Consider the following 27,579-nt stretch of genomic DNA (forward strand, 5'->3'; position numbering starts at 1 on the left):
ATAGAAAGAAGGGACATCGTGTGAGAAAAGCAGCATCTGGGGTTCACATCTGAGTGGCAGAGTGGAATTGGAGCAGAGCAGATTTCTCTTAATTTCTCTATACACTAGAGCTGTGTGGGGAAAATTATCATTTCCTTCCCAATGTGCTTTTTGCTTAGATATTGTGATTTGTGTCTCTTTTGTTCCCTGCCTCCCCACCTTAAAAAACAAAAAAATATTGTCTCTGAAACACTACTGAATTAATACTATCAGGAACTAGAAAATTCAGAAGGTAATATAGTTATCATAGAAAATCTGGGGTTCTGTGCTCAAATAGAGCATGCCAAGGAGGTCTAGTAATGAGGAAGCATCTGTATCAAAATTGAAACAACAGACACAAATACACTACAGAGCTTTAAAAGATCCTGAAATATTATTTTTTTGCTTTACAGGTGTGTTGATTTTGAACACTGTATTGTTTTTCACTGTCAGAAAATATTTTTAAAGTAAAATCCCTGTGATAGGTGATTCTACGAGGCTGACAAGTCCAGTCAGAGAACAGAAACACAGTGTCCTGCAAGGCACTGGCTGATTTGAGCTTTGTTTCAGCAAAGGATGTAAGCGTGTTCTTAACCACCAGCATGAGCCCAGTCCCACTGACTGCAGCTGAACTCAGTTTCTCACACAAGTCCTTATGCAAAATGAGCCTAGAGTGCTCAGCTTCTCATAGGACTAAGCTTTGTAGCATCTCTGTGTCCAATTATTTCAAATTTCAAGTATTTCCAGCAAGTTGCTCATAAGTAAGACACCAGCCAGGCACTATATGCCAAGTAACATCAAATAAGTAGTTTGCAGAAATCACAAGCTGTTTGCAGACAACTCACAACTGAAAGAGAGGTAAAATTTATCTGATAAATTATTCATCACTAATGATTTGGCCAGCTTTCCTGAATATATAGCCACAGGGATGTATGACACCTTGGGGAAGGCATCAGATAGAGATGCATTCGAAGTAAACTAGAGAAGAGGATGCAGACATAGGTCCAGAGCAATCTTTAAAGAGAGAGTGAGAGCAGTTATGTGGCCAAACAGAATGAAGTTTTCTTTACAGCCAGTCCATTAGAAAACACGGAGCAGGTTAGTTAAATACCAGGGAAAAACAAAACATGAAAAGCAAAAACAACTGTTTGTTTTCAGACACCTTTTCTTTGGCAGCTGTGAGTTCCTGCTCACTGTTCAGAAGCTGAGCAGGAGCAAAGGCTAAATCAGGTGTGGTAATGGGAGCAAATTCTCCCTGGCGAGAAGCTGCTACTATCAGGGAGGAGGTTACTAGGAAGTAGCATGCAGGAGTGAGAAGAGTCTACGGGTGAGATGCAAAGATATGGGAGAGAATATTCAGCATGGGCAGGATTAGACCTGTGCAGACTCTTAATCTAGGCAGCCCTTTCTCTACACCTTTATCTGTCATGGTGCAGCCACTGTGTGCTGCAGTGCTGGTATAACCTGGCCATAAAACTGGATTAACTGGCCTGCGAGGATCATGGCTGAACAGAAGAGGAGCACGACAATATGCCTTTGTTTACACATTCACTTCTGCGAGTTAAACACAGACCTTTGCTAGTAAAGGGCTTAATTGCTGGTATGCAATACCATCAATTGAATGCACAAAAGTAGAATTAGTGTTAGGGGAAGGTTTCTGCTCTTAGTGCAGTCTATTTCTAGTGTTTTCTGCAGTATCTAAAGGTTATTTTTTAGTAAGAAAAAAAATCCCATTACCAGACAAACTTATTTTTAAATAAAAATGGCAAAATTACCTTTCTGATTCAGCCCTTGGAGAGAAACCCTGCTGTCTCCCTCCCTCAGCCTTTCCTTTTCAGCTCTTCCCTACCAGCGAAAAAAATCCAGTGACTACCTCTAATACGACTCACAATTTCTTCAGCAACAGCATGCAAGAACGGATCCCTGCCAGTTTCTCTTATTCCACAAGGTTTTGAGCCCCAGAAGAAAGTCCGTCTTGGACTCTGACCCACTGAAGTTAATGACTCGTAGAAAACGTTAAGACTGAGTCCTTAATGAACGCTATTCTATACCACCTTCTGTTTCTTCTTTTTATGGATATACATTACAAAGCTCAGGGATAACATATATTTATGCAATATTAAGAACATAAGCAAGTTTTATTTTTACTCTGCCAAGCTTGTCAAGAATCAGCAAAGTTTTGCTCCTCTGCCTGTTTAGCTGATTGCTTGTCCTGATTTGGAAGTTTTGAATGCAAAGCTAATTTTTATGTCCCTCTAGCCTCTTATTATTTACTGCACTCTCTTTTAATGAGGGGGGCATGAAGCCTGACTCCCTCTTCCTTCCAGGTTAGTCAAATTTGATGTGGAAATTGGAAGAGAATAACATTTGATTGAGAAAGACACCCCAAGAGCACTGTACTGCCCAGACCGAGGAGCATGTTACACTGGGTTTCTTATGAAGACAATCGCTACCTTGTAATTGCTCTTTACTAAACGAACACCAGACCACGACTCACACACCACCCTCCACGCACAACGGCAAGTTGTTATTTCATTTTCTGTGTATACAGTTTCTTTTTATTCATAGGGGATCCATTTTGCGTGGAGCTTGGGGAGTACCTGTCGTGCAGATGCAGTTACGGTAGCTATTTTCACGCAACCACTTGCAGACACGACTCTTTTCAAAATGCCCTTTCAGCCCGATGGTTGCATTTGAAGATATTGCCATGCAGTTGTCTCTCTTTTAATACCACGATTAACTATTTGCGCTACTACCGTGTCGGCCCGGCGGCTGAACGGTTAATGCAGGCAGAGCTAAAAACGCACCCTTTGCTGCTCCTCCCTGCCACTTGCGCCTGCCCTGCCGCCGTTAACCCGCAGTGGCCTTCAGCTCCGCGAAGAAGCCTCCGGCGCCGCAGGGCCCCCCCGCCCCGAGCCCGGCTCGGCCACCGGCGGGCAGCCCGCCACCGCGGCGGGGGAGGCCGAGACGCCCTGTACCCCCGCGCCTTGCGCCATCCTCCCTCTCAGGCCACAGCCCGGGCGGGGGGGGACACAACCCGGCCCGCGCCCCCTCCCGCTCCCGTCGGGGGCCCCAGTGCGCAAGCGCCTCGTCCTCTACTCCCCCCGGCACACAGGCGCGCGGGGGAAGGGGGGGGTCAACTGAAATGCTGGCGCGCGCGGCGCGACGGTTAACACGTTAACGAGCCCCCAGCCAGAGGTGAAGCGAAGGCAGGTTGCGCGCTTGCGCAGTGCCGCGAGAAATCTGCCCCGGGGCGGGGGGTTGGGGGGGGCGAGGGAGCGCGTCCCCTCCCTCGGAGCATGCGCGGCGGCGCAGCGCACGCTCGATGGGAGAGCGGCCGGGGTGGGGGGGGGGGCGGGGAGAGGCGAGGGGAGTTTGCGCAGGCGCAGAGCGAGGCCGCGGCGAGGTCGGTTGGCGGCTGCGCAGAAGGTCGGCGGGGGGAGGGGGGGGGGGTGCGCGGCGGGGGGAGGGGAGGAGGAGGGGAGGAAGGAGGGGGGCCGGGAGCGAGGGAGGGTTTATCGGGCGGCCGATTTTGGTTAAAATATTCAAAATGGCGGACGGAGGAGCAGCGAGTCAAGATGAGAGTTCGGCGGCGGCGGTGGCGGCAGCGGCAGGTAATCATTACTGCATTTTACATATTCATATTCATACTCGCACACGCGGCCCCCCCGCCGCCCGCCCGCCCCGCTTAGCATAATTTATTAGTACTCAGGATTATTATAATTAACGGCACAGGAGGGAGCGGGGGGGGGGGGGGGAAGAGAAGGAAAGCAGCCTCCCCGTGCGGGGAGACAGACACACACACACACGCTCCCTCCCTCGCCTGCCCGCTCCCTCACACGAAGCCGCACTTGCACCCGCTCGCACGCCGGGGCACCGGCGCCGGGGCAGGCAGTGGGGCGATGGGGGGCGGCGGCGCGGGCGGCGGCGGCGCAGCGGCCAGGCGGTGGGGTCAGGGTGGGGAGTCGGCGGGGGGATGGGGGGAAGCCGGGAGGGGGGAGATATCCGCGCACCCAAAAGCGGTCGGAGGTGGTTAGCCGCCACCCGGCTGGGCTCCCCCCCCCCCCGCCCCGCTCCCCTGGCCCGCACGCCCACAATAAAAGCCGCTTTACATATTCATGGTGGGGGGGGATGCTGCTGGAGATGTCCCGGCGGGGACCGCGGGAGGGGTACGGCCCGCCGGGCTGGGGGAGGTGGGTGGCCCCCCGAGTGGGGCAGGGTTCCCCCGCCGGCGCGGCGGCGGCAGGACGAGGGGGGACGGGGGTGCTGGCCCCTCAGTGGGGCCGGGTGAGGGAGAAACACTTGGTTTCCTCATCTCTCCTCTCATTACCCCCCCCCGCATCCCCCCCCCAACAAGGGTTATTTTCCCAGAGCCTGGGGCCTGCAGGCATAGGGTGTATGGGTGCGGATGGCCCCGGGGAGGGGTAGGACGACAGCGTGGTTTGCATTTTTATTTAAAGCTCCCCCTCCTCCCCCTTTCCCCCCCCCAGTAAAGGGCAGGTTCGGTGTGGGGTGACTTGGGGGGTGCGCGGGCAGAGTTTCTCCGTGCCCCTCTCCGACGTGAAAGGCCGCGTGTTTGCACCCCCCAAAGCTGGATTTGCCCCGGTGGTGTTTGTCCTCCTCCCCCTTTGCCTTCTTGTTTCCGCAACCCCGAGGGCTCGGGGGCAGCAGGGTGCTGCGGCCCCTGGACAGGCCCCCTGGGTGCGGGGCACCGGACCCGCGTCCTCTTCCCCCACCCCCCCGCCCCACTCGCCATGGGTATCGGGGCAGGTGGTGGTGCCGGCAGCCTCAGTGGGCTGGCACTGGGGGTGCGTGTCCCGTCCCTTTCCCTCGCTAGCTCTCTCTCCATCTCCTTCTCATTTGAATAATGTCTAATTCGGGGAGGTTTATATTATTGAAATGGCCGCCTGGCTTTCCCCGCCTCTCATGTTTAGTAATTCAGACCTTTAATAACAGCCACTCAGAGCCCAACGCCGTGTTTATATTTTACATTCGCCCCATGTGCTTTTGTGGTTCAATATGATTCTTCTCTCTCGCTCTCTTGCTTTTTAAAAATTTTCTTGGCAACCCACAGAGCCCCGAGATCAAACCCAGGCTGTGTGAGGAGAGGAGGGGGAAGAGCTAGGCCCTGGCTCCTCTGGCAGGCGCCTAGGCCTCTCTCTCTGCTGCTTGATTTATTTACTAATAACCAAAATGACCCCCCCATCTCCACTCCACCCCTGCCAGCAAAAACAAAACCCTCCTGGGGCTTGAGCAGCATCACATCTTCTCATAGATTCTCAAACACTCATGTCTTTTAAATAAGGAGCTTATTTTTAATTTATAGCAACTCAAGACTGTAAAGCTGTTCCTTTCATATCTGCTTTTCAGAGGCTTGGGCATTTTTGGTCCCTTTGTCCTTGGTTCTTTTCCTTAAAGGAGAGTTGCTTCTAATTTACGTTTCCTGGCACTGAGAGCTATAGAAGACACACTCAAAAATCTGAACAGCTTTCCTCCTCCCTCTGAACACAAACAGAATTGAATACATTGAAGATAATCTTATTCACCTTCCTTTTGCTTAGTGTGGATGCAGTTTAACAGTGCAGTGTGTCAGATGTTTTTGTCACTGCTTGTATTTTGACTGTTCTGGGTTAGGTTTTTTTTCTTTCTCTTTCATTTAGATTTGGCTTTCAAGACAGAAGACACTACTAGGTAATACAGGATATAGAAAGGAAGATAAGTTTTCTATGCTTGTGTCATAAGGAAACCAAGTGAAAATTGAAATTAATCCTCTTAAATTGTCTGGAATAATTCAGTTTTAAACCAGATATTTGCCTACTTAGAAAGAAAACAAATGGACTACTTCATTAGAAAGAGGCAGTAATTAAAAAAATATTTATGCAGGGATGGGTTTCAGATAAAATTCTGTAGGTTTTCATTAGTGACCATTGTTTTCACCCTGTGGAGAAAAAGGACCTAACATCAGGGTGCTTCAAAGTAGCTGTGCCAGATTAGCATGTAAACATTTTTAGAAGCGTGACTAGGAAGAGAGTTCACATACAAATCCAGGCAAGGTATTTTGTAGTTTGGTTCTAGATTTAATTTGTCACAAAATACTATACTGTGACTAATGAAAAACATTTTGATTTAAAAAATAATGGCTCAGATTATTTATCCTTTTTCTTCACCCTTGGTGAAGACAGGCCTTGAATACTAGAAGAAAAAAATCTGTAGAAGCGGTAATGAGACTATTCAGGTGACTGACTGTTTCACAGACCAACAGCACAAGGCTGGCTGGACAAAAAACAGTAATATGATTTCATGCCTTAAATAGCATATGTTTTTGCACTCGCTTCACAAGAAGTGGTCAAGCCGATGATGTCATTGGCCAGAGGACAAGGTGCAGTTAATTTGATTTATTGACCTGGGGTGAGGTGTAGCACTGAAACCTTCTCATAGGGAAACCATTTATCTGAGGACAATTTCCTTTATAGCAGCAATTTAACCACTGCTGAGACTGTAGATATTTTATCCGGCATGATAAAAATGTACATTGCATCTTGCAAACAAGATTTCTTTGTCACTGACATTTTAGTGATTTTTATAGAATGGAATACTGGACAGTGGCTTTGTGCAGTTTTATGGCCAAGCTGGGGTTTGTAACTCTGAATTCAGGTATTTACATGCCAAAATACAGATGTATTTATCTCAAACATGTATTTGTTTGCCTGTGTTGTAGCTTAAAATTTTACTTGAACGTGATGTGGATAGAAATGTGCCTTCACCAGTGAAGCCTCTAGGCAACATGTTTGTGGGAAGCTCCTTTTCCCAAATTGTAGCATCATCTTCACTTATTGGAAGGTGCCGAGACTAGTGCATGGATATTACTCCGCAGTCTTGAGTACGGACTCAGTAAGTTTGCAGAACACACAAAATGGGGTGGGAGTGTTGATTTGCTGGAGGGTAGGAGGGCCATACAGAGGGATCTGGACTGGCTGGATCTTTGGGCTGAGACCAATTGTATGAGGTTCAACAAAGCCAAGTGTCCTGCAGTTGAGTCACAACAATCCCAGGCAATGCCACAGGCTTGGGGAAGAGTGGCTTGAAAGCTGCCAGGAGGAAAAGGATCTCGGGGTGTTGATGGGACAGTGGCTGAACATGAGTCCAGGTAGGGGCAACAGCATCCTGGCTTGTATCAGAAATAGTGTGGCCAGCAGGACTAGGGCAGTGGTCATCTCCCTGTACACAGAGCTAGTGGGGCCCCACCTCAAATCCTGTGTTCAGTTTTGAGCCCTTCGTTACAGGAAACACATTGAGGTGCTGGAGAGAGTTCAGAGATGGGCAACAAAGCTGGTGAGGGGTCTGGAGCACAAGTCTGATGAGGAACAGCTGAGGGAACTGGGGCTGTTTAGCCTGGAGAAGAGGAGGTTGAGGAAGAGACCTTATTACTCTCTACAACTATCTGAAAGGAGGTTGTATCATGGAGGGTGTTGGTCTCTTGTCCCAGGTAACAAGTGTTAGGAAGAGAAGAAATGGCCTCAAGTTGAGCCAGGGGAGGTTTAGATTGGATATTAGGAAAAGCTTCTTCATGGAAAGGGTTGTCAGGCATTGGTATAGACCGCCCAGGGAAGTGGTTGAATTGCCATCCCTGGAAGCGTTTGGAAGGTGCGTAGATGAGGTTCTCAGGGACGTGGTTTAGTGATGGACTTGATAGTGCTAGCTTAATGGTTGGACTCGATAATCTTAAAGGTCTTTTCCAACCAAAACAATTATATGATTCTGTGCTAGTTTATCACTGGTGAATGTCAGATTTTAAGCTGCTTCTTGCACCTTTTTCTGTCAGTGGTGGGTGGGTTAGTAAAAGAAACTAAAGAAACTTTTTTTTTTTTTTTCTTCCCTATCATCTGCCTGGCTGTGGTGAGCGCAAAGGGTTGTGCTACTGTTGCAGTGCTTTCTAATTCTTACCAGGGGAATATGTTCTACTATTTTGGCTGTCCTTATAGCTTTTATGTTATTAGGGCCAGAAGGAAGAAGGGTTGTCCTCCCCATGAAATAGTTTTTCTGCTCAGTTATCAAGGTGGCTCTACCTTTTATCCAGTGTGTGATGGTTGTGGGTTTTTTTATGGTGTTCTTTCTTTTGTGGATTTTGTGGTGTGGTTTTTGCATGTGTGAGTTTGTTGTGGTGTTGTGTGTGGGTTTTTTTTTTTTTTTTTTTTTTGTTTTTTTTTTTTTTTTTTTGTTTTGTTTTTTTCCCTTTCCAAAACTGACCAGAACTTACCAGCCTAACAGCTGGTTGGAAGAAAGGCTGTGTCAGTAGCTATGCTGCCATATGTGGTGCAGAATTGGGAAGATGTGTGGTATGGGGATTTCACTAGAGGAGTTGGAGCTTATTCCTCGCTTCTTAGAAGGAAGGGGGAAGAATCTGAGCTTCTCCACCCTGTCATTTTAAGAGGGGGAAAAAAAAAAATCTCAGGTTTGTTGTCACTAACAATTTCTCAAAGATTAGCCTGCAGTAATAATTCAAGCAAGTAAGTGTTAATACTGACTTCCTGATGCTGAATGTGGATAACTTCTGAATGCTTGTTTTAGCAAGTAATGGTGATGATGTCTGGAGCCAATTCACTTGATGGAATCAGTGAGGTAGACTTCAAATCAGTCTGTCTGTTAAACATAGGAAGCACCAGTATATTCTGTGTTAGGAGTCTCTTATGCAGTGTGATGAAGTGTTATTCCTACATTTGCTTGATTATAAAAGTGTATTGCACAGAAAAATGATACTTTGAACACCATTGCCACTTGAATAATCTTTGTCAAATTTCAAATGGTAAATTCCACATTTAGAGTGGTGCATTTTTGCTGTTCTTTACATTCAGATGTCTGAGGATGCAAAAAAAATTGGGCTAAATGTTTTGCCCATGCTGTCCAGAATGTTTTTGTTTGGTTGATCTTTCGTCCAGCTTCTTTCTGTTAAATAGGTTCATCTCCCCCAGAGACATGTTGGTTTTCTCTCCTGGTTCTCTGGTAAATTTGCAGTAGTTTTTTGTAGCATGCAGTAAGTTTTATTTTGTTTTCCTCAGATTTTGGCTCAGTTCAAGACTTCAAAAGAGATTAGAGCATTTTTAATGTGCAAAACTAGTCAGTAAATTTTCTTGCCTTTTTTCCAGCATTATTTTCTATTCCCCTCAAACTGTTGCTTGTAGGACAATAATCTTGATACTGATATTTTACACAGCTGACAATTAGGCAGCCTACTTGCACTTACAGCTTTATTATTTTTATCTTGAGAGAATCTGTGACAGTCTTGGCAAATGACTGTCTTTTATGACATATGTATTTTCAGTCTCTGTGACAAAGGTATTGTCAAAAGAAGGTGTTGAACAAAATTAAATATGACTTGAGTGCCCCAAATGTGATACACTTGCTTTGGGTGCTTACGCTAGTACGTGCATGAAGGACTATCTTGTGTTGCTGGATAGACTTACAGTGCTGGGTATTTACTACTGCAGAGATTTGCTTCTGTGTTTGCAAATTTTCCCACCCCTTTTCCTATTGTGCAGCTAAGGGCAAGCTAAGCATGGGATTTGTTGGACTGAGTGCAAGAGATAAATTTAAGTGAAGATACTGTTTTTGATTAGTGTGTATTAAGTAATTGCTTGTATTTCACTCATCTGTGAGTTGCTAATCTGAGAAAAAGCATGTACATAGATGTATTTTCCTTTCTATAATTCTTTGCTTTAAATTTATTGAATTGTGTGAGTAGACCCTCATGCTGCTTTGTGCACACGTTTCTCTGTAGAAAAGGAAGTAATTACTCAGGATCTCAGTATTATTCCTTTCTCTAGTTTCCTGTCTCACAACTAGCTAGGAAATATCCACGTTTCTTAACTATTATAAATTATGGGCTCTATAGTGCATTACAAAGTCTTTGCAAAAGCATTTTTTTATATACTCTTACTGGCTAATTGAATTACTCTAGGGTTAATAAAAAACACAGTTAAGTGACAAAGTGTTGGTTTTATATAGAGGATTTACTGGGTTCCAATCCTGAGTTGGTCACCAGTTTTGCTTGCTTCGCTGTTCTGGGCTAAATCTGTGTAATGGGAATTACAGAGCACATTTTCACATAGATGTTGCTGGAGAAATAATTGGCTAATGTTTTGCAGTATTTCTGAAGGTAAGAGAACTGTGAATCTTCTGCTTTTACATGTAATCACCTAAGCTTGTGCCCAGGTTAAACTTTGCTTAGGATGTTTCAGTGCTGGTACTGTTCGTGTGCTCTCATCAGCAATGAAGGCCTCCTGTTGTAAAGGCACAGATTACTGTCAGTTCTAACTACAGTGTGATGCAGATCTGCTGTAGGGTATGCCGTTCAATGACAGTTTAAATCAGCCCAAGCCTGTCCTCATCTCCCTGTGTGTTCCTGCCTCCTTCTCTGCACTGGTGCAGATGCTTGCCTGATTCCTTTGCTGACCTAGCTCAAGGAATTACATTGGCAGAAAACAAGTCTTGCCAAAAATAATGAATAGGTTTTTTGTTCGTTTAGCTCTCTGAACTGGCTTACAATGAGATTAGACAAATAGCAGTACCAATCAAAGAAGGGAGCAAGACGCGCGTGTGTTGACCCAAGTCTTCTCATAATTTCGTTCTCTCTGATGACTTACGTGTTGGCATAAATGAGGAGTCATGCTCTCAGCCATGTGATCCTACCACTTACTTGGCACCTGTTCTAGCATTTATGGGCTTCTGGGTTGCTCTAGCTTAATTTGTTAACCTGGTGGAAAACTAGCCCCAGATAATTTTAGATCTTTGATTTTTCAGAGTTGAAATTGGCTCAATGAAGGCCTTCAAGTGCAAGAGAGAGGGTAGAACCATATGAGTGAAAGTGGAGGAAGGGGAAAGAAGGAAGAGAAATGAAGTTTCCTCTTTTCAAAAGCAGCAGCAAGCATTCTGGTTAGCTTAGTTGTATTGTATAGCTTTGCTTTTAGATTGACATAAACCACCGTGAACCACAGTTGATTGAGTTGATGAACTCCTGTTGATCTAAAATGGTACTGGCCCAAAGGAAGTGATGGGAATGTGTATAACCACAGGCACTATGCTGGACCTCTTATTCCAGCAGCAGGCTGTACATAGACCACTGAAGCCAGTGGTGAAACTGCACCTAAATAAAGGAGTAGCTTAGAAGAAACCAATAGATGCTGAAAATTTGGTGTGGTTTATGCAGTCAGAGGTATGACAGCCACGGCAGAAACTCTTAAATAAAAACTGTGAATGGGACCTTTAAGTGGCTCCTATTATTTTATTGCTGTGTACAGTGAGACACCTCTCTAAAGAGGGATGTGGCTTAAAGGACATATTAGCAAAAGTACTTGGGAAGTTACAGACACTGGTACTTCTGGTAAATTTTGGACTGATATCCCTGTAAAGCAACCTTTAAAAAAACTAACAAAACAAACTACAAGAAAAAGCCAAGTGTAACTGCTTCAGCCATTTAACACGATCACTCTGAGACAGATTTATCTTTTCTATAAATTGTGTTATTGTGACAAGGAACCTTTTGCTCATCATTCCTCTTCTTTTTTTTCCTCCTTCTTCTCAGAAATCAGATTTGGCTGTATAGAAATGAAGTAGCACATATAGTGTGTTTGACACTGTATGACAGGGCTTGAAGTTTTGGAAAAGGAAGATATGAACATCTAAGTTACTAAAACAGTAAATACAGTTGAAGACTTAAAAATGAGTGTAGAAAAACCTATTGAATCAGACTGGAGATGTAACTTGCTTCTTTTTTACCCTTCTTTTCGTTAAGAGCTGTTAGGAAGCCACCATCCTTTTTGCAGTGAGCTCCTTTGCTGTTTGTTCTCTTTGTCCTTTCGATGATTCAGTTTTTTTTGAAAAATACTATGTGACTTAGTAATTTGTGCCCAACCATACCAGTGTGAAGTTGTAGCTTTATACTACTTGGGTGTAGCTGAGGGGGAGAAGTATACAGTGGGGATTTTGAGCAACCGAGTCTACTGGAAGGTGTCTCTGCCCATGGCAGGGGGCTGGAATTAGGTGGTCTTTAAGGTCCCTTCCAACCCAAACCATTCTATGGATCTATGATTCTATGAATACAGGTAGAAATAACTCAGATGTTTCATGAATCACTAATTTCTACATTATTAGTTAATACCATCCTCTGAATGAGAAAGGAGATTAAAGTTTCTTCCAGCAGTCCTGTTGCAAAGATACCTTTCTAATGATTCATAATTTTGTTTCTTACCTGCTGATCTTTAGTAGGTTATCACTTTGATTTGAATTTTCAAATGTAGGTTTAAATACATATTTGAATTTGCTTATTTCTAAGGCTGCAGAGAAATGGATATGCCAGCAAATGCCTCCTCCCTTCCCTACCAGCTCCTCTGGGAGTGTTTCCCACCCCATCCTCCAATGCATATACGCACACCTGCATGCACACGTGCTTCGTAAAAAGTACCAGAAAGCTTGGGCTGGGGACAGTTTCTTTTAGCTCTGAATGTAGAAGACATTACTGCTTCTGACTGTTGGATTTTTCTGTTTCCCTGTATCTATTGGTGGGTCTGCCCATTCAGGTACTGTCTAAGCCATTTCAGTTAAAATTAGCTGGGTTAGTAAAGACTGTGATCTAAGCTGCCTAAAGTAGTCCAGATAATTCTGATTGAAATCTGTGAGTGAGGGATTGTCTGAGTTGCTTTGTCATCATACCTGAGGTCTAGTTCATGTTACACTTAATCCAATTTAAGGGGGGGCTGCTGCCAGAAAGAAGTAGGAAAGGTATTGGGTGGTCACTTTCAGGACTATTGTCTGTTTTGACAAAGCCTTTGTAAAACTGTATCCTAGCTTCTGGCAGAAATGGGTTGGGGTTGTGTGGAGAAACTGAAGCTAGAAGGGCAAAGGGAGCAGTAACTTTCTACTTGTAATGTTTGTTTCTGGGTGAGAGTGTCTGTTCTTAGTGTTAGAAAGACATGGCACTTTTCAGGCTTTATTGAACTTTCCAGTGGTACTTTTCTGTTTTTATTGAATTTATTTTGATCTGAGTTAGACAATTTAAATTGTTAGGATTATGTCCCCTATCTCAAGTAAAGCATGTGATTTACAAGTCATTGCCCTTAAATGGGCTTTATCGTGAGGTTATCTTTACTTGCTGTTCCATTTCAGTCATAATATAGTTACTTTAGACAGCTTGTGGCAACAAAGCTAGCTAAACTTAGGAATTTAGGAGTATCTTTCAGAACAGTTGAGAACTTACACTTCTGTATATTTATTTAGTCTGAGTTCTAGTAGCTTCTGCCTTTAAAGCAGTCACACTGTCTCACATGGTGAGTTGTTTGAATTGCATAATTGCCAAACTTTATCCAATTATTATTTTATTGCCAGCATTAGTTTCTCTTTGGTTAGGTGGTTAGGATGGGTGTACCAAAGTAAGGAAGAAGGCATCAGCTCCCAGGCTGCACCACTGCCTTTCAAATTTTGCCAGCCAGTGCTCTGGAAAGATGTGCTGAAGTACCAGCAGTTGTAGGGCAGACTTTTTGTCAGAGCTCTCAAATGAGCACGTCTAAGTGGGGAAAGTGTAAACTAGAAACCCACTTGTTTTCCAAAGTTGATTTTACTCAGTTTTGCAAAAAAAAAAACAAACAAACAAACAAACAAACCCGGATATTCTAAAGTTTCAGAAAATTTTGGTGTATCTGGTTTTAAACTAAACTTTGCTGATTACCTTTTTTATTTTTTCAGTGTGTGCAAGGTTGTACAAAGAAGGACTAAGCAGAGTGTTGCATGTTGTTCTTCACCTCTGGCTCAGGCAAGTGCTGAGCTGCAAATTCTTGGCATTGTCTTTCCTAGGTGTCTGCTGATGACTGCTGTTGGAGTAGGGTCAGGTAAATCCTTGGTCTGAGCCGGTATGGTGATTTTAGTATTCTCGGTATGGTGATTTTAGTATTTCAAGCAAAAAGTAAACACCTTCCCACTTATTTCTCAGTCCATCTTGAATTTTGTACGTCGTTCTTTTCCTATCCTAAAGTGCTCAGGAGCACCATGAAAGAGTTCAGGAAAGATTATGTTCCTTGTCTGCTCTGCACATTTCTAGCTCTGGAAAACAACAGAGAGGTTGCTCCAAGGGCTTTCTTAATAATTTCTAGTTCCCAAACAGGGAACTAGAGAACCGGAAGCTGCTTTGGCTCTCTTACTTTGTGAAGGTGTAGGGAGGATAAGAGAATGGCTGTTAAAAATTGAGCATCTGATCCTACTTGATGAAAAAGATCCACAACTGAGCTGATTCTCATCTCCTTAAGACACATTGAGGGTTGTGAGCATGGTTGAGAATTATACTACAGTCAGGAACTGCAGAAATCTGTGTAATTTTTTAGTTTATTTTAAGATTATTTCTTTTCTCATTACAGTGTGAGACAATGGCATTGCAAAGAATATCTCCTCTCCTTTCTGAGAGATAAAAATGCTGTATTGTGATATAATTTGGTTTGGAACCTAGTTGCAATATGATTGTACTTTATGTGGTTCAGTTCAGTGGTGTAGAAGGGACTTGTTCCAAATATACTAAGGACTGACTGAAGCCCAATCAATGCCTTAAAACTTCCCAAGAACACCCTTCAGCCATGCCTGTGTTGGGAAAATCCATTTCATTAATATAGTTCTTGACATAGTTAAAATTGAAAATGCATCCAGATAAGTCTGGTAACACATTTTCATAATATCTATAGTAAACATAACTAGTTATAAAATAACAGCTAAATTTAAAGGATATAGCATTGTATTTAAGTGCTTGTACACTTAAGTATTCTCTATATGTGTATGATGAACTCTGCAACTGTGGAAAGGATTTGCTATATGGAAGTTTGAATAAAGGCATAAAGAGTTAGAATAGTTGTTCGCCATCTTAACACCTCTAGCCTATCTCACTTTGGTTTGCTGGGGGAGAGATGAGTAACAGGTAGTGTTTCTTTGTGTTGTGGTGTCTCTAGTCAGGTTTGGAAGTGTCGTGGGCAACTGTGAAGATCCTAGCTGAAAATTTTCAGTTGTTGCTTCTGTTATAATGATAAATTAATAATATAAGAAAAAACTACCATGTACAAAGCTGGGCCAGCACTTACATCTCCTCACTCTTCTGTCTAGTGTTAACATAATAAAAACTTAGAGTTAGCAGAAGGACTGTTGGGGGAAAACGAATTCAACAAGTTCATTTTAAAGCTATATAAAAGTCTCTCTAAAGCCTTGAGATAATCCATAACTTTCTGTGTGCACGTAGAGAAGGCACATTAGGTACTTACAGGATCAGTTAATATGTCAGTCTTTCAAAAATCAAAATTTACTGCAAGTACAGTGTTTTTTTTTTCATTACTTATTAAGTAGTGATTTCATATTGTGTGGGTTAGAGCTAGGAAAGTTATGTTTACTAATGATAAAGGGAATGTCATTGCCATCTGTCCTGTATTTACATCACATACAAGTCTGTGAATTGTGTAATCCAGGCACTTCAAGAAATTTATGCTCAGAATTGTAGAGAAATTGAGAACTCTGCATTTCTGATGCATAACTTACTTGAGGTTTTATCAACTTGCGTCTTTCCATTTTCTGAGTTCAGGGCAGTTCTATTAACTGTATTTGGTGTATTAGGATATACGCTCGTATGCACAAGTTGTTATCACCAAAGGCAGCATCTGTTCCTAAGTTTTTTTTTAAAACATGCAGAAGATTGTTCATTTCTTCACTTTTCAGTGGCATAGATTGACACACTCAACAATTCCCTTAGAATGTGTTGTCAACTATAGTAGTTTCCTGATTATGCTTCATATTGCAGAAGGTTAGTTAAACTGGGGATTTTCATGGCGTCATCATTCTTCGTTGTGCAAAATAATATTAGGAGAACATTGAAGACAGAAACATACGGGATGCAGCTGTCTACTAATCATCTATATCTGAAACTCCCCATTTTGTTGTTTGTGTTCTCTACTTTGTCTAATACTGTTTTGTTGAGACAGTCTTTATTAAGAGAGCAGGGGCTGGAGTGGCAGCTTACTTCAGTACTTCTGTCCTTTGGTTTTGGTGTAATCAGTGTACTAGATAGCAATAGCAACAGTGTCCAACAAAGGCATGAAGGCAATACAGAAATATGGTGCTGTTGTTTAATTTATAACTAGGACAGTTTTGTTTTCTTATAAGCTGAAAAACCCAACAATGCATTCTGAAACTGTTTAGACAGATTGACTAATTACATACAGTTGTGTGGAACTGTTGTCCAGCAAGAATTTGTGGATTACTCTTAAAGAACCATTGAGATAGCAAATAAGTATACTTTATACTTTACTATATAGTGTGGTCTAGTTGTTAAAATCTGTTCTGAACCAATTTCCTTGGCCCTAATCAACTCTAAGGTTGAGCTGTGAAGCACTGTCTGGTACTTCTGACCTATAGCTTTTTTTTTATTCAGCAAGTTAATTTGAAGTTAATTTTCAAGTATGTTTTCCTTCATATGCCTTCGTAACACTGAGTGATTTATTTCAACAGATATTTGAAATTGCGATGTCAGATGTAGCATTTGTGCATTTAATAATTAGCCATTAGTGACAAACCTAATTGTCACCCGATATGTTGTCAACTGCTTAGTTGTGGGCTTTTTTTTCTTTTTTTTCTGTGTTTTTTGTGTGTGTGTGTTTTTGGTTTGTTTTTGTTGTTGGTTGTTTTTTTTTTTTGTTTTTTGTTTTGTTTTGGTTTTTTTTAGGATTTAATTTCTGCAGCTTTTATGTTTGTGAATGGTGAAGAGCATAACAGATATTCCTCATATAAAAGAGGACTCTTCAGAGAAAAAGGGATGCCATTTTTATTTACAAGAAAGCTATTCTTGGGCTGTTCTCGAAGCCCTGCAGATTTGAAGCATTGCATTTAGCAAGTGCATGAAAAACGCATGACTGGCATTTGAAGGCCCTGTTGGGGCAGTCTGTAAGCAAAAGGAGTTGTGGACTTTAAATGTGGAATCTGTTCTTTATCACTTAGTTCTGCTCCTGCGTGACAGTTCCAATTTGACTATTGCTCTGGCTTGTTGAAATGAGAACTAGAAAACTTTTTTTTCCTTTGGAGTTTTTAAACCTCTATTTTGTGTCTGAACAGAGGTTTGTTGTATATGACTGCAGTCATATGCATAGGAGAGGAAAGTGTAAAGAGAGTTAATCTGTACTGGGAAAACTGAGGAACACTGTGGAAGAAAAACATCATTTTTTCAATTAGACTCTTTATCACATGTATACTTGATCAGACCTCTTTATGTGTGCCTGAGTGTTTAAAAAGTCTCACACCAGGTGAACGAAATAAGAGGTATTTGCAAGGCAATTTACTTAGAGTAGTGTCTTATTTCCTGGGTTGTTGACTAGATTTGTATTTGAATAAGAACATTTCTTTTGTGGCAGCACAGGTGCTCCTTGATTCTGCAGTGAAGGCAGTATTCTGTGCTTGATACTAGCCTAGTTGCCATGGCAACAATTATGATGTCATGAATTCAGTACAGTGACTTCACTGCAGTGTATTTTATCTTTATTTTCAGTTTTCTTCAGATGTTGCTAGCAAACCAAAAAGCATCTATGCGTGATACTATGACTTGTTTATGATGTGATAACAATGAGTAATATGATCCAGATACCTCTCTCAAAGTAAACCTAATTGCCGCTTATCTTTAAAATCACCCTAGAGTCTGCGAAAGTGTGACCTTGCATTTGTATTATCTGGACCTGTTTCAGCTATACTAGCCCCAAAAGTTTGCTGATAGGAATGAATAGGAAAATACCTTTAAAAAAACCCCAATCACTCAGGTGTGATTCTTTCCAGCTGAGAGGAATGTATGTACTTTTGAAGTTGAGAATGTGAGAGTAGCAGTGTCCTGTTACATCTCTTCTCCCAGAATAATTTGTTCAATTCTGGCTTGCCTTTCTTAGTCCTGTTCTTTTCTGAAGCAAGTGAAATGTTTTCTTAGTCTCTTTTCAAGGGTCTTTTGGCCTGCAAATTGTACCAGGAAGCTTCCTGCTCATCAGTCTTCAAAAATGGTCAGCTGTTTTCTGCTCTCTGAGCACTTCCATTTATCACTGGCTTGTGCACCTCCATTTCACAGGTAGCAGAGCTGACTGTTCGGTGCTTACTCTTGCCCTGTTCTCTGTTGACTTCTGATAGTCGAAAGAGAATTATTTAGCATTTTTTCCTGTATTTTTAAAGTGATATGTTTTACAAAATGAGTGCCAGTAAAAACATTGAGTTTAACTACCCTGCATTTCTTTTCCTGATACAACTGTGTGTCTCTTTAGAGCTGTCTGATTGCCTTAACTCATAGGTTGCCTCAGACTTCTGGGCCACGTGACAATGTTGTCAATTAATAGCACAAAGTGTGTTAAAGTGGTACACCAGGTATTTTTTGTAAGGCTTTTTTTGGCCTCGCAGGTAAAAGGTCCTTCACCTTTGACAAAGGTAGTTTCTGTGTATAAGTAGGGCGTAAGTATGTTAAGTGTGATGAAAGCCTTTCTAATAAGGGGAGAAAATGTAGGATATGCTGATTTCTTCCTGTGGCTTACTGCTGGAGTTGATAATTTGCATTAAATTGTATTGAGCATATATCCATTTAGGTGAGGTTAGAATTAAATGACCTCTTCACATTTTTCTTGCTCTAAAGAGAGATGGAGATGTGAAAAGCCTGCACTAGCAAGTGGGAGGATGGCATGTAAGGAGGATGAAAAACATAACAGGAAAATCAAAGTTGCAGTTGTCTTTCTGCAGAAAATGAAAAATGCCCTGTGTAGCCTGTCAGTTATGATAAGCATATCATGGAAGTTGAATTCTGGCATGCTGCAACTGGAGTTAAGAATAGATGAGAGATGCTTTTGTTAATGAGCTACTACCTAGGAGCAAACTGCAAAATCCTGTTGCAGGTACTTAAGTAAAGAGGTCCTGTGCTTGAATATTGGCTAATTTATGTTGGTAACAGTTGTGCTTAGAATTAGTAGCTGTTTTCTTTAGTCAGCATACATGTGCTATTGATGGGGTAGCTTTTGTAAAGTTTTCTAAATGCTCTTTCAAAACTGTAGATATTATCTTACTGTAATATCTGTGCATGTGGAAGGTTTTATTAATTTAAGAGTACTGATACGATTTGATTGCTAAAGCTTTTGGTCTTTAGACTAGGTTTATGTGATCCTTGGAGCAGCCTTTTGTAATTCATGTGGTGGTTTTGTTGTTTATGTTAATCTCTAAGCATTAAGGTTTTCTTAAACTTGGAGATTTTTCAATATGTGTTTGGGCAGGGTGCTAGAAAGTCTCGTCTAGGCTCCCTTTTCCACAAAAGGTTGGGCCAGGTGATCTTTCAAGGTCTCTTCCAGCCTGGCCTAGTCTGGGACTCTAGGATTAAGTTGTTGTTGGATGAACTAACAGCTCTCTTAATGGCATACTGACATAACTGTGCATGAAAAATTGCTAACTCTAACTTTTAGTCACATGGAGATTAGATAATTCAGTTCCCAGCAGTGTTTCTATGAACGAGTGTTGCATTTAGAAATAGTACTATGGCAGTTAATACCAGACTAAATATATATGGAATTTAAAGCTCTGGATGGCAGGTGTCTTGGCAGTGGAAATTCTTCTGAAGAAGTGAGAGATTTGAATTTTTTTTGAAAGCTTAGGAAAAGTGATCACCTCTACAAAACTTGAGTGTATGAAAACGAAAGGAAACTAGGAATGGAGAAAGCAAAAATAAGTTTCACTGCCTAAATCTATTATTCTCTTTTGTGAATGGATGGGGCATATGGTCTATCTGCAGGATACAGATCAGAAAGGAATCTACTGTACTTTCTTCAAACTTAACATTTAAGAGAATGGGATGATAGGGTGGGGGTGGGCAGCAACAACAGAAAAACACTTCACCTCCCCCTGTTTTCTTTTAGAATTACTAAATGAAACACTCAAAGCTTTTAGTGCTCTTTTATTCCACTCCAAATTCTCCTATGAAAACTAGTTACGTTCTTGCCTTCTGGGACCTGGAAAATAAATAAGCTAATTGGAATTGCCTCAGTTAGTGCTGTTGCTTCTACTTAAAATACATCATAAACACAAGGTAGTACATTAGTGCCTAGTTCACATTACAGGCTTCTACATGTTTTGTTTATACAAAGAGACTAGAACCTATCTTTTAAGTTATTACTAGTACTGGTGGTGCATGAAAGAATGGCAATATTAGTGGAAGTACAGCAAAGTAATTAGCTTGCATTTCAGGATACTGTGACAGGTAGTGGCTTGAGTTTGTGTCTGTTCAGGGGCTAGGACTAATAGTGGTGCTTTGGTCCTCCTTTGGCTGCAGCTTTGGAGACAGTGTCCCCAGGTCAGCAGCTTCAACAGAATTTCAAGGAAAAGATTTAAAATGCTTAGATGGGACACTTTGCAGTGCCTGCTTCACAGCCCAGAAGCAAATTTGGTTTGGAATCGGAGTGTGTGAAAGAGGAGTTAATAGAAGAAGGTGGAGGTTTGAAGGGCTGCTTGTGTCTGTAGAAAGGTTAGGAGGCTTGAAATACCAAGGAGGTGTTTCAGGGACAGTACCTGGTGAAAAGCTGGGCTTCTAAACTTGGTCCTCCTTGAGGTTTCCTTCTGACCTATTAACCTATCAGTGGTTCATGTCATCATTCTGAATATCAGGTGACTTAACCTGCCTGTCCCTTACTGCTTCCAGTCTGCTGGGAAGGCTATGAACAGCATCATAGGTAGAGAGACACATCTTTAAATGTGCATGGTCCTCTAATAAAAGCTCTGTTTTTAGAGAACAGGTTTTTATTGGCTTCATAAATTGCTATGTCGCTTGCAAAGACCTGTATAGAAAATCCTATGTATCACCTTTCAAAGCAGTAAGGGTTTGAAATGGAATGTTTTTGAAAGCAATCAGGAGAATCTTCATCAGTACGGGGAGGCTGGCCTTAACAAGCATACATTAGAATACTTATAAATGAGCTTTGGAGAAACATACTGCATGTGAAAGTTTCCATGACAAATTTGTAAAAGGAAATGAGTGATGTTTTTATTTTATCCCCTCCCCCTGCCTGGTCCACAATTGGGAGTGTTGTGGGATGCTGGGGTGACATGGTTATCTTGGCCTCAGCAGGCTGCCTGGCTCCCTTTTTCTGCCGCTCTGATTCAGATTACCCAGCAGTCCTTGTCCTTTGCCATGATCAAACGATACAGCCCTCACAGAAAAATGTGCTACTCAAAGCTCTGTGTGGCTCCTGTAGCCAACTTGATCTATACAATGGGAAATAGGAAAGCCTTCTTTATCTGATTAAACAGCCGACTTTGGCATGAAATCTCCTTTTTAATATCAACTTGCTGGAAGTACTATGACAAAAATGCCTTTTTTTTTCCTCTCTTGTTGGGAAAGCAAAAAAATTGACACTTCTTCATTTCATGTATTACTGCCAGAGTGTTCTCTGACATTCTTTGAGTTTAATCATCAGATGCGATACCCTGGTTGTACTTAGGCATATCACTTTTCAGCTCACTATTAACTGCCAGCATCCCAACTACATGAGGTTTTTTTTCACAGTGACCTCAGCTATTGTTTCTTTCTGCTTGCTATATTGGTGTTAAATGAATTGATAATAAAAGGAATCATTAATAAAATGAATAATGTTTCAACAGTAATCATTAAGTTACAGACATTGAATCATCAGTTTGGGAAATTAGTATGCCTGCTTTAATAGTGAAACATTACCTTGCACACAGAAATCTAGAAATACAGTATATATATTTCTTTTAAATGGGGATTCTTTTTCAGCAGTTCCTTGATAAAGAATTTACCTGTCCTTTTGGCACTAAGTTGCGATTTTACTGAAACAGAAGCACACCGTTAGCAGCTGAAGTACTGTGGTACCATACATATTATTTTGTCCCAAAGGACAATAGAAGGTGCTGTGCTTAAGGCACAGACTTGAAGAAACAAACTGTCCCAATATCCCACTTGAATAGAAAGAAAAGGTGAAGGTTTGCTATATGCTTTGGAATTTTCAAGGCTGTTATGTAAGTGGTGTTAGGATAAACACCTGAGTCCCTGATTTCTCTTTAAAAACAAATGTAAATGTTGGGAAATAACTTTTCCATTAATGCATACGAATGATATTTTAAAAGTAAAATATACGCTTGTTTAACAAGAAAACCTTTGATAAAGTTGCCTGTATAAATAAAAAAATAAAAACAGGTTAAGTGTGTGTGTGTCTCTCTTCCCCCCCTCCCACCAAGAGCTTTATGAATGTATCCCTAACTAATTTTAACTTATTGAGGCTTCATCTGCTGTCAGTGTAGGTGATGACTGAGGTAATCAAGTTTGACTTTTGTTCCAAATAGTAGGCATGAAGCTGTGCTGCTTGTGTATCCAGATTACAATGCATAATGAGCACAGCTTAATGAACCTTCAAAGATTAGTCTGTATTGTGTATCAAAACCACTGGTGATAGCGTTGTATAAGATGGTCCCACTTACAGATGTTAGATGCTCCAGTTTTGTAGAATACTGCATTTGCAGGAAAATTTGGGATGCCTCTGTAGTAAATGGAGAGAAGGAAAGGTTAATTTCAGTAACCTAAGAGCTTTTATGATGAAACTTTTTTGGTTCTTGTTTTGCTTACTCTAGATCCGGGGTGTCAAACTCTTTTTCACCGGGGATCACGTCAGCCTCGTGGTTACCTTCAAAGGGCCGAATGTAATTTTAGGACTGTAAAATTACATTCGGCCCTTTGAAGGCAACCTCGAGGCTGATGTGGCCCCCGGTGAAAATGAGTTTGACACCCCTACTCTAGATAATTTTGGTTTTGTGCGGCTTGGAAAAGGAGATATTTTTACCCCCGTTTCTTTTTGATGTCCTGCTTACCAAACTTCTTGCTTGCTTCTGTTGCAGGACTGTGATAGAGAAGATATTTTGGGGAAAGGGAGAGGAAGCACAAAGGCAGGGGAATAAGTCATCAAAAAGTGTTTGGAGAAAGATATAACAGAAAAGAACAGCCCTGTAAGAAATTAAGACCTCTCATATTCTTTATTCTTTATAAATAGTGCATCTTGTGAGTGAACTTCACATCTATGTCTATGGTGTAGTGTATATAGGGAGATACTTGGCTGATTGTAATTGCAAAGTATTGCTGAAGTAAATGCTTGAGACCAAAGTCATGAACTGTGGAGAAGAAATCTTAGTATCAGTGGACTTCCTCTTTTGTCATTCAGTTATCATTTAATGTATGTAATTAAAAAAGAACAGTTGGATTAAGCACAGAATTTGAGTAATGCAGCCTCAAGATTTTAGGCAGAGATTGGCATTTCATCTGTCTCCCAAAATTTACAGTGTTTGCATTGGCTTCTGCTTCTCAGATAGCATTGATTGAGTAGAAGAAAGTGATGTTGTTTACAATAAACTTTGTCTTTCATATGTAGACAACAATAATTAATTATAGAGTGGAGCTAATAAACATAGAAGGTTGATATCTAGTCAGACTGGAGAAAGGTGTCCTTGAAATGTTCTCTTTAAAACTGTTCTCCGCAGTCCCTACAGCAGAGAAAAACAGCATTTATTGGGCTCTGAGAGGGTCAGAAGGTTCTATATGTGATTTCTAGGGATGTTTTCAGTTCTGAGAGCATGCAGAGCATTGTACCTGACACATCTTTTCTTAAGATAAAAAAATTCCCTTTACCATCATTTTTTACTAAATGCACATATAACAGTTCTGTTGTTTGATCCAGAATGAAATTAAAATTGAGGAACTATACAACTCAACTGGTTGAGCTCAGTTGGTAGGTTTGTATTTTAATTTGTGCACTGCCTACAACAGGGAGAAGACATACGGACTTTGTACAAAGAACATGGATGCCTCGTATTTTCTGTTCTAGAATATTTGCTTGAGAAGCTGTATTGGATTTACTTCCTTTTTATATTTAAAAAAAAAAATCCTGAAGACTTGACTGTATAGATACTAGTATGATGTGCCACTGCAGAGATGTTTTCCTTTCATATTGCTTTCACTCAATAAGATGCGCATTTTTTCTGTATAAATGGAACTTGTATTCAGTAGTAGTAACTGATGAATTCTCCTCTTTTCTTCCTGCTGTAACACTGGCAAGCAGTTCAGTTCATCCAGGTGTCAGTGCTTTTATTTGTGTGATCAGAATTTTCTAATGAGGGGAGGGAAACTGTAAGAACTGGTTTGAAATCACTTTTTAAGGTCAAAAAAGAAAGTAAAGCCGCCTTAAAATTAACAGCTGGAGTATTTTATTCTTTATGGTCTTTCAGAAGGGAAAGAATAAAGATTTTTTTTTTTTTTTTTGGCTTGTATGAGTGAAACCTTACACAGCTTTACTACCATTTTTCTCTTATGTTCACCCCTCATCTTTATAATACAAATGTAATATTTGTCTTCTGATGACTTTTCTCTGAGGTTTGTCCTCTGTGATGCAAACTTAGTTTGGTTGACACAATCTCTTCTGTTCAGTTTGGCTCTTCCCCTCCCCTCTGTCTCGCTTTATTTCTAGTTAATTATTTTTTGTCCTGGGTCCCAAGTAAATTGAACGCAAAAATAAAAACATGCCAAGTGGATGCAGGGTGCTTAGGAAAGTGAAGTGCTTGCAGAGAGCACCCCAGCCCACCCTGTAAACAAGAAGATTGAGATTTGTATTGTTAGGCTTCAGTTATTGTTTTCTTTTGGCAATTGGGGGGTTGGGGATGGGGCTGGTTACAGTTAAGTAGACTACTTTTTTTGGTGAAAATGTTTCTATCAGGAGTGTCAGTAATGTTTGTTTTCTCTCTTTCTCCTTCGTCAAACCCACAAGACAGCAATGAGGAAGTCCTTAACCATCTAGGCTTGCAGGATCATGAATGAAAAACTTTGTGTCCAAAGTGACTGGCTCCTGACCTTGCTTATTGGTCATAAGAGCCATTGGCTCTTTCACCTGTGATCTTGAAGATGGTGGAACTGGTGCTAGATCAGAATACCTGCATAAATTCTTTGCTTGAAATACATTGTTTTATCTAAAAAGTAGCAGGAGAGCTTGTTTCCAGCTACAGGATAATTGTGTCCCATTTGGAGTGACTTGACTTTGTAGGCTTTAATGGGATCCACTTGGACAACACTGGGACATAGTGCTTGTGCTAGGAAACTCTAGCTTTTATGTAGTGAGTCATTGAGTGGTTAAGACAGATGATTGCCTTTGTGTATATAATTTCATAAAAACTGTATTTTTAAATGACCTTGAGCAGCAACATTGTGTGGTCTACTTATAACTGAGTAAATAGTGTTCTGAAAGGGGAGTTGGGACAGGAAGTTGCATAATACCTGACACTTGTGGACACATGAAAGTTCTCCAGACACAGGTTTGTCAGATAAGGATGGATGGTACTATTACAGAGACTCAAGCACAGGGTAAAACTGTGCTAGCCAGACTGCTTGTGCTTCCAGTGAGCAGAAACAAATGTTTGGATGCGAAGTCTTATGACTGTTTGACTTGAAAAGTTAGTCCAAGTTTACAGTCATAAAAGCCTATTTTGTATTTATAGTGTTCTAGCAAGGAAGTTTTTTGCCCTTAGTCTCTGCAGGAATAGTTACAGAAATGCATTACAAGTTGGTACTGTAAACTGTCAGCAGCAGTGCAAAGCTGCAGGTGAGTCCCAGAACTTACATGAGTAGTAGAAACAGATTTTTCTTAGGGTTTTGCTGCAAAATGAGGCATTCTGATATTTAAACCAGTAATTTTGAAATGCCCTTCCCTGGGTTTTCAGGTGATGGCAGTTAGATTATCTTTCAGTAGCAATTGCAAAGGTACCCTCTACCTTTCTGAAGTCTTGAATGTGAAGCTAATGCTGGAAGAATGCATTCTGCTTGTTCGAGGTGTCTTATCAGTATTAACATGCTTTAATTCAGTGTAAAACTGAATGAACAAATATTGAGAAATGATACGGCACATCCTAACTTTCCTTCTGAGAACCCATCTCTTGGTGCCTTCTCTTCTCTCTCAAGGCTCCCATAATCAGCAGTCCTCATGTGCAAAGGAGAAGAGTACTCTTTCTGAACTGTTTTTCTGTTTGGTGGAGTGTCAGCTGCTCCGTGGAAAGACTGCATGCCCTTCTACAGCAAATATTTAATGCGCTATTTAACAGCAACTGAGGGGAAGTTATATCACAAGGTAAAGAATTGTCCTTTTATGCAGTAGCCATAGTTCTAATTACTTTGTTTCATTTCAGAATGGGGAATTTGTCATTATAAAACTTAAAGACAGCTTTGGCTTCCTTCAGCCTGTGAAATGAATGGGTCTAATCTAGTGACAATATTAAGTACACAGTTGCTCTTCACCTGAAAGGAGAATGTATTTTTAGCTGTAATATTTCAAATTAGTTTAATGTCATTGTGGCAGTAACAGAGGGCCTGGTGATGCTCTTACTTAATTCATAGTTAAAAACTTATTTTTGCACGTAGATCTTGGGGACCAGCATATCTGTTCATCAGGATTCTGGTGAAACTTGAAGATCGATCTATATGAATGAAAGAATAAAAGCTGGTATGGGAGATGAATAGGGATAAAGATTCCTTTGTAGCACTGTACAACACTACTAGCCATAAAAAGAGGCTGGCTGTTAGCTTTTCCAAATCAGAAGTTTGGTGTGCTTGTGGAAATTTGCTAAAAGCCGTTGTCTTTCTGCTTTCCAAGTCAGAGGCTTCCAGGTCTCTCTGAGCTTTGATCCTGGAACCAGCAACAAAGAGACACTGCCTGTTGCAAGAACATTGCAACTCTTGGCATCTAGACGCCATCACCAAATTTTAATTTTATTGTTGGTGAGGGATTCTTATGTCTCAATTGAGATTGCTTGAGGGGGTTTGTTTCATAAGTATTAGCAGATTCTGCCCTTTTCCCTTGAAAAAAATTCCACCCTGAGGTGGTGTGGTTTCTTCCCTATGTTAAGGTTGCATGTGTCTTCCTTGCGCATATTCATCTGAACATATTTCTTATACATAATGTACTTGCCGTTTAAGGTTTTGCGTATTGTGAGATAGCAAGAAAACATATTCAATGGAATAAATACGCTGTTAGCTGGGGAGTAAAGAAATAAGATACAGAGTGCATATTTAAATAAAAGGTTTGCAATATTGTTTTGGCAACAAATTGGTGTGTTTGACAGAGCAAGGGAAACTTTTGAGATATTACCTTCTGTAACAAAACATAAAATGAAATAGCATCCTTAAAATAAGGATTGATTACCAAGTAAAATATTAGGATGCTGCTTTTAAAAATGTCAGTGTGAGTAAATTCAGGGGACTGAGTTTAGGATTTCAGAGATCTTTCACTGGTTTATGCTGGATCCAGATGGTATCTTAAGTAAGTTTCCTAGTGTACATGTTCCTCAGTTTCTCAAGCTGCAGGGTTTTGATTTGCTTTCAGTTCTTTAAAGTTAAAAAAAAAGGGGGAAAAAAAAAATCAGACACACAGAAAACCCTATACAACAGCAACAAAACCACCAAAACCAAACAAAACCACCACCAATAAAAACACCCCAAAATCCCAGACA

The 27,579-nt window shown here is 41.2% G+C and overlaps 1 protein-coding gene across 9 annotated transcripts in view; it reads left to right on the top strand.

Moving 5' to 3' along the window:
• Positions 1-3,530: 3,530 nt before the first annotated feature.
• POU2F1 (POU class 2 homeobox 1) overlaps positions 3,531-27,579 on the top strand; it is a 115,135-nt gene continuing 91,086 nt past the window's right edge. For 6 of the 9 annotated variants that reach the window (XM_082059319.1, XM_082059321.1, XM_082059323.1 and 3 more), the window contains exons 1-2: positions 3,584-3,632; positions 5,679-5,709. In XM_082059319.1, coding sequence (XP_081915445.1) covers positions 3,597-3,632; positions 5,679-5,709 — 67 coding nt within the window. In that variant the 5' untranslated portion in view covers positions 3,584-3,596. Of the gene's footprint in view, positions 3,633-5,678; positions 5,710-27,579 lie in introns of all 9 variants that reach the window. The other 3 variants (XM_082059317.1, XM_082059320.1, XM_082059318.1) reach the window with 2 other exon arrangements.

The sequence above is a fragment of the Streptopelia decaocto genome (assembly GCF_964273445.1).
Source record: "Streptopelia decaocto genome assembly, chromosome: 1".
NCBI lineage: Eukaryota > Metazoa > Chordata > Aves > Columbiformes > Columbidae > Streptopelia > Streptopelia decaocto.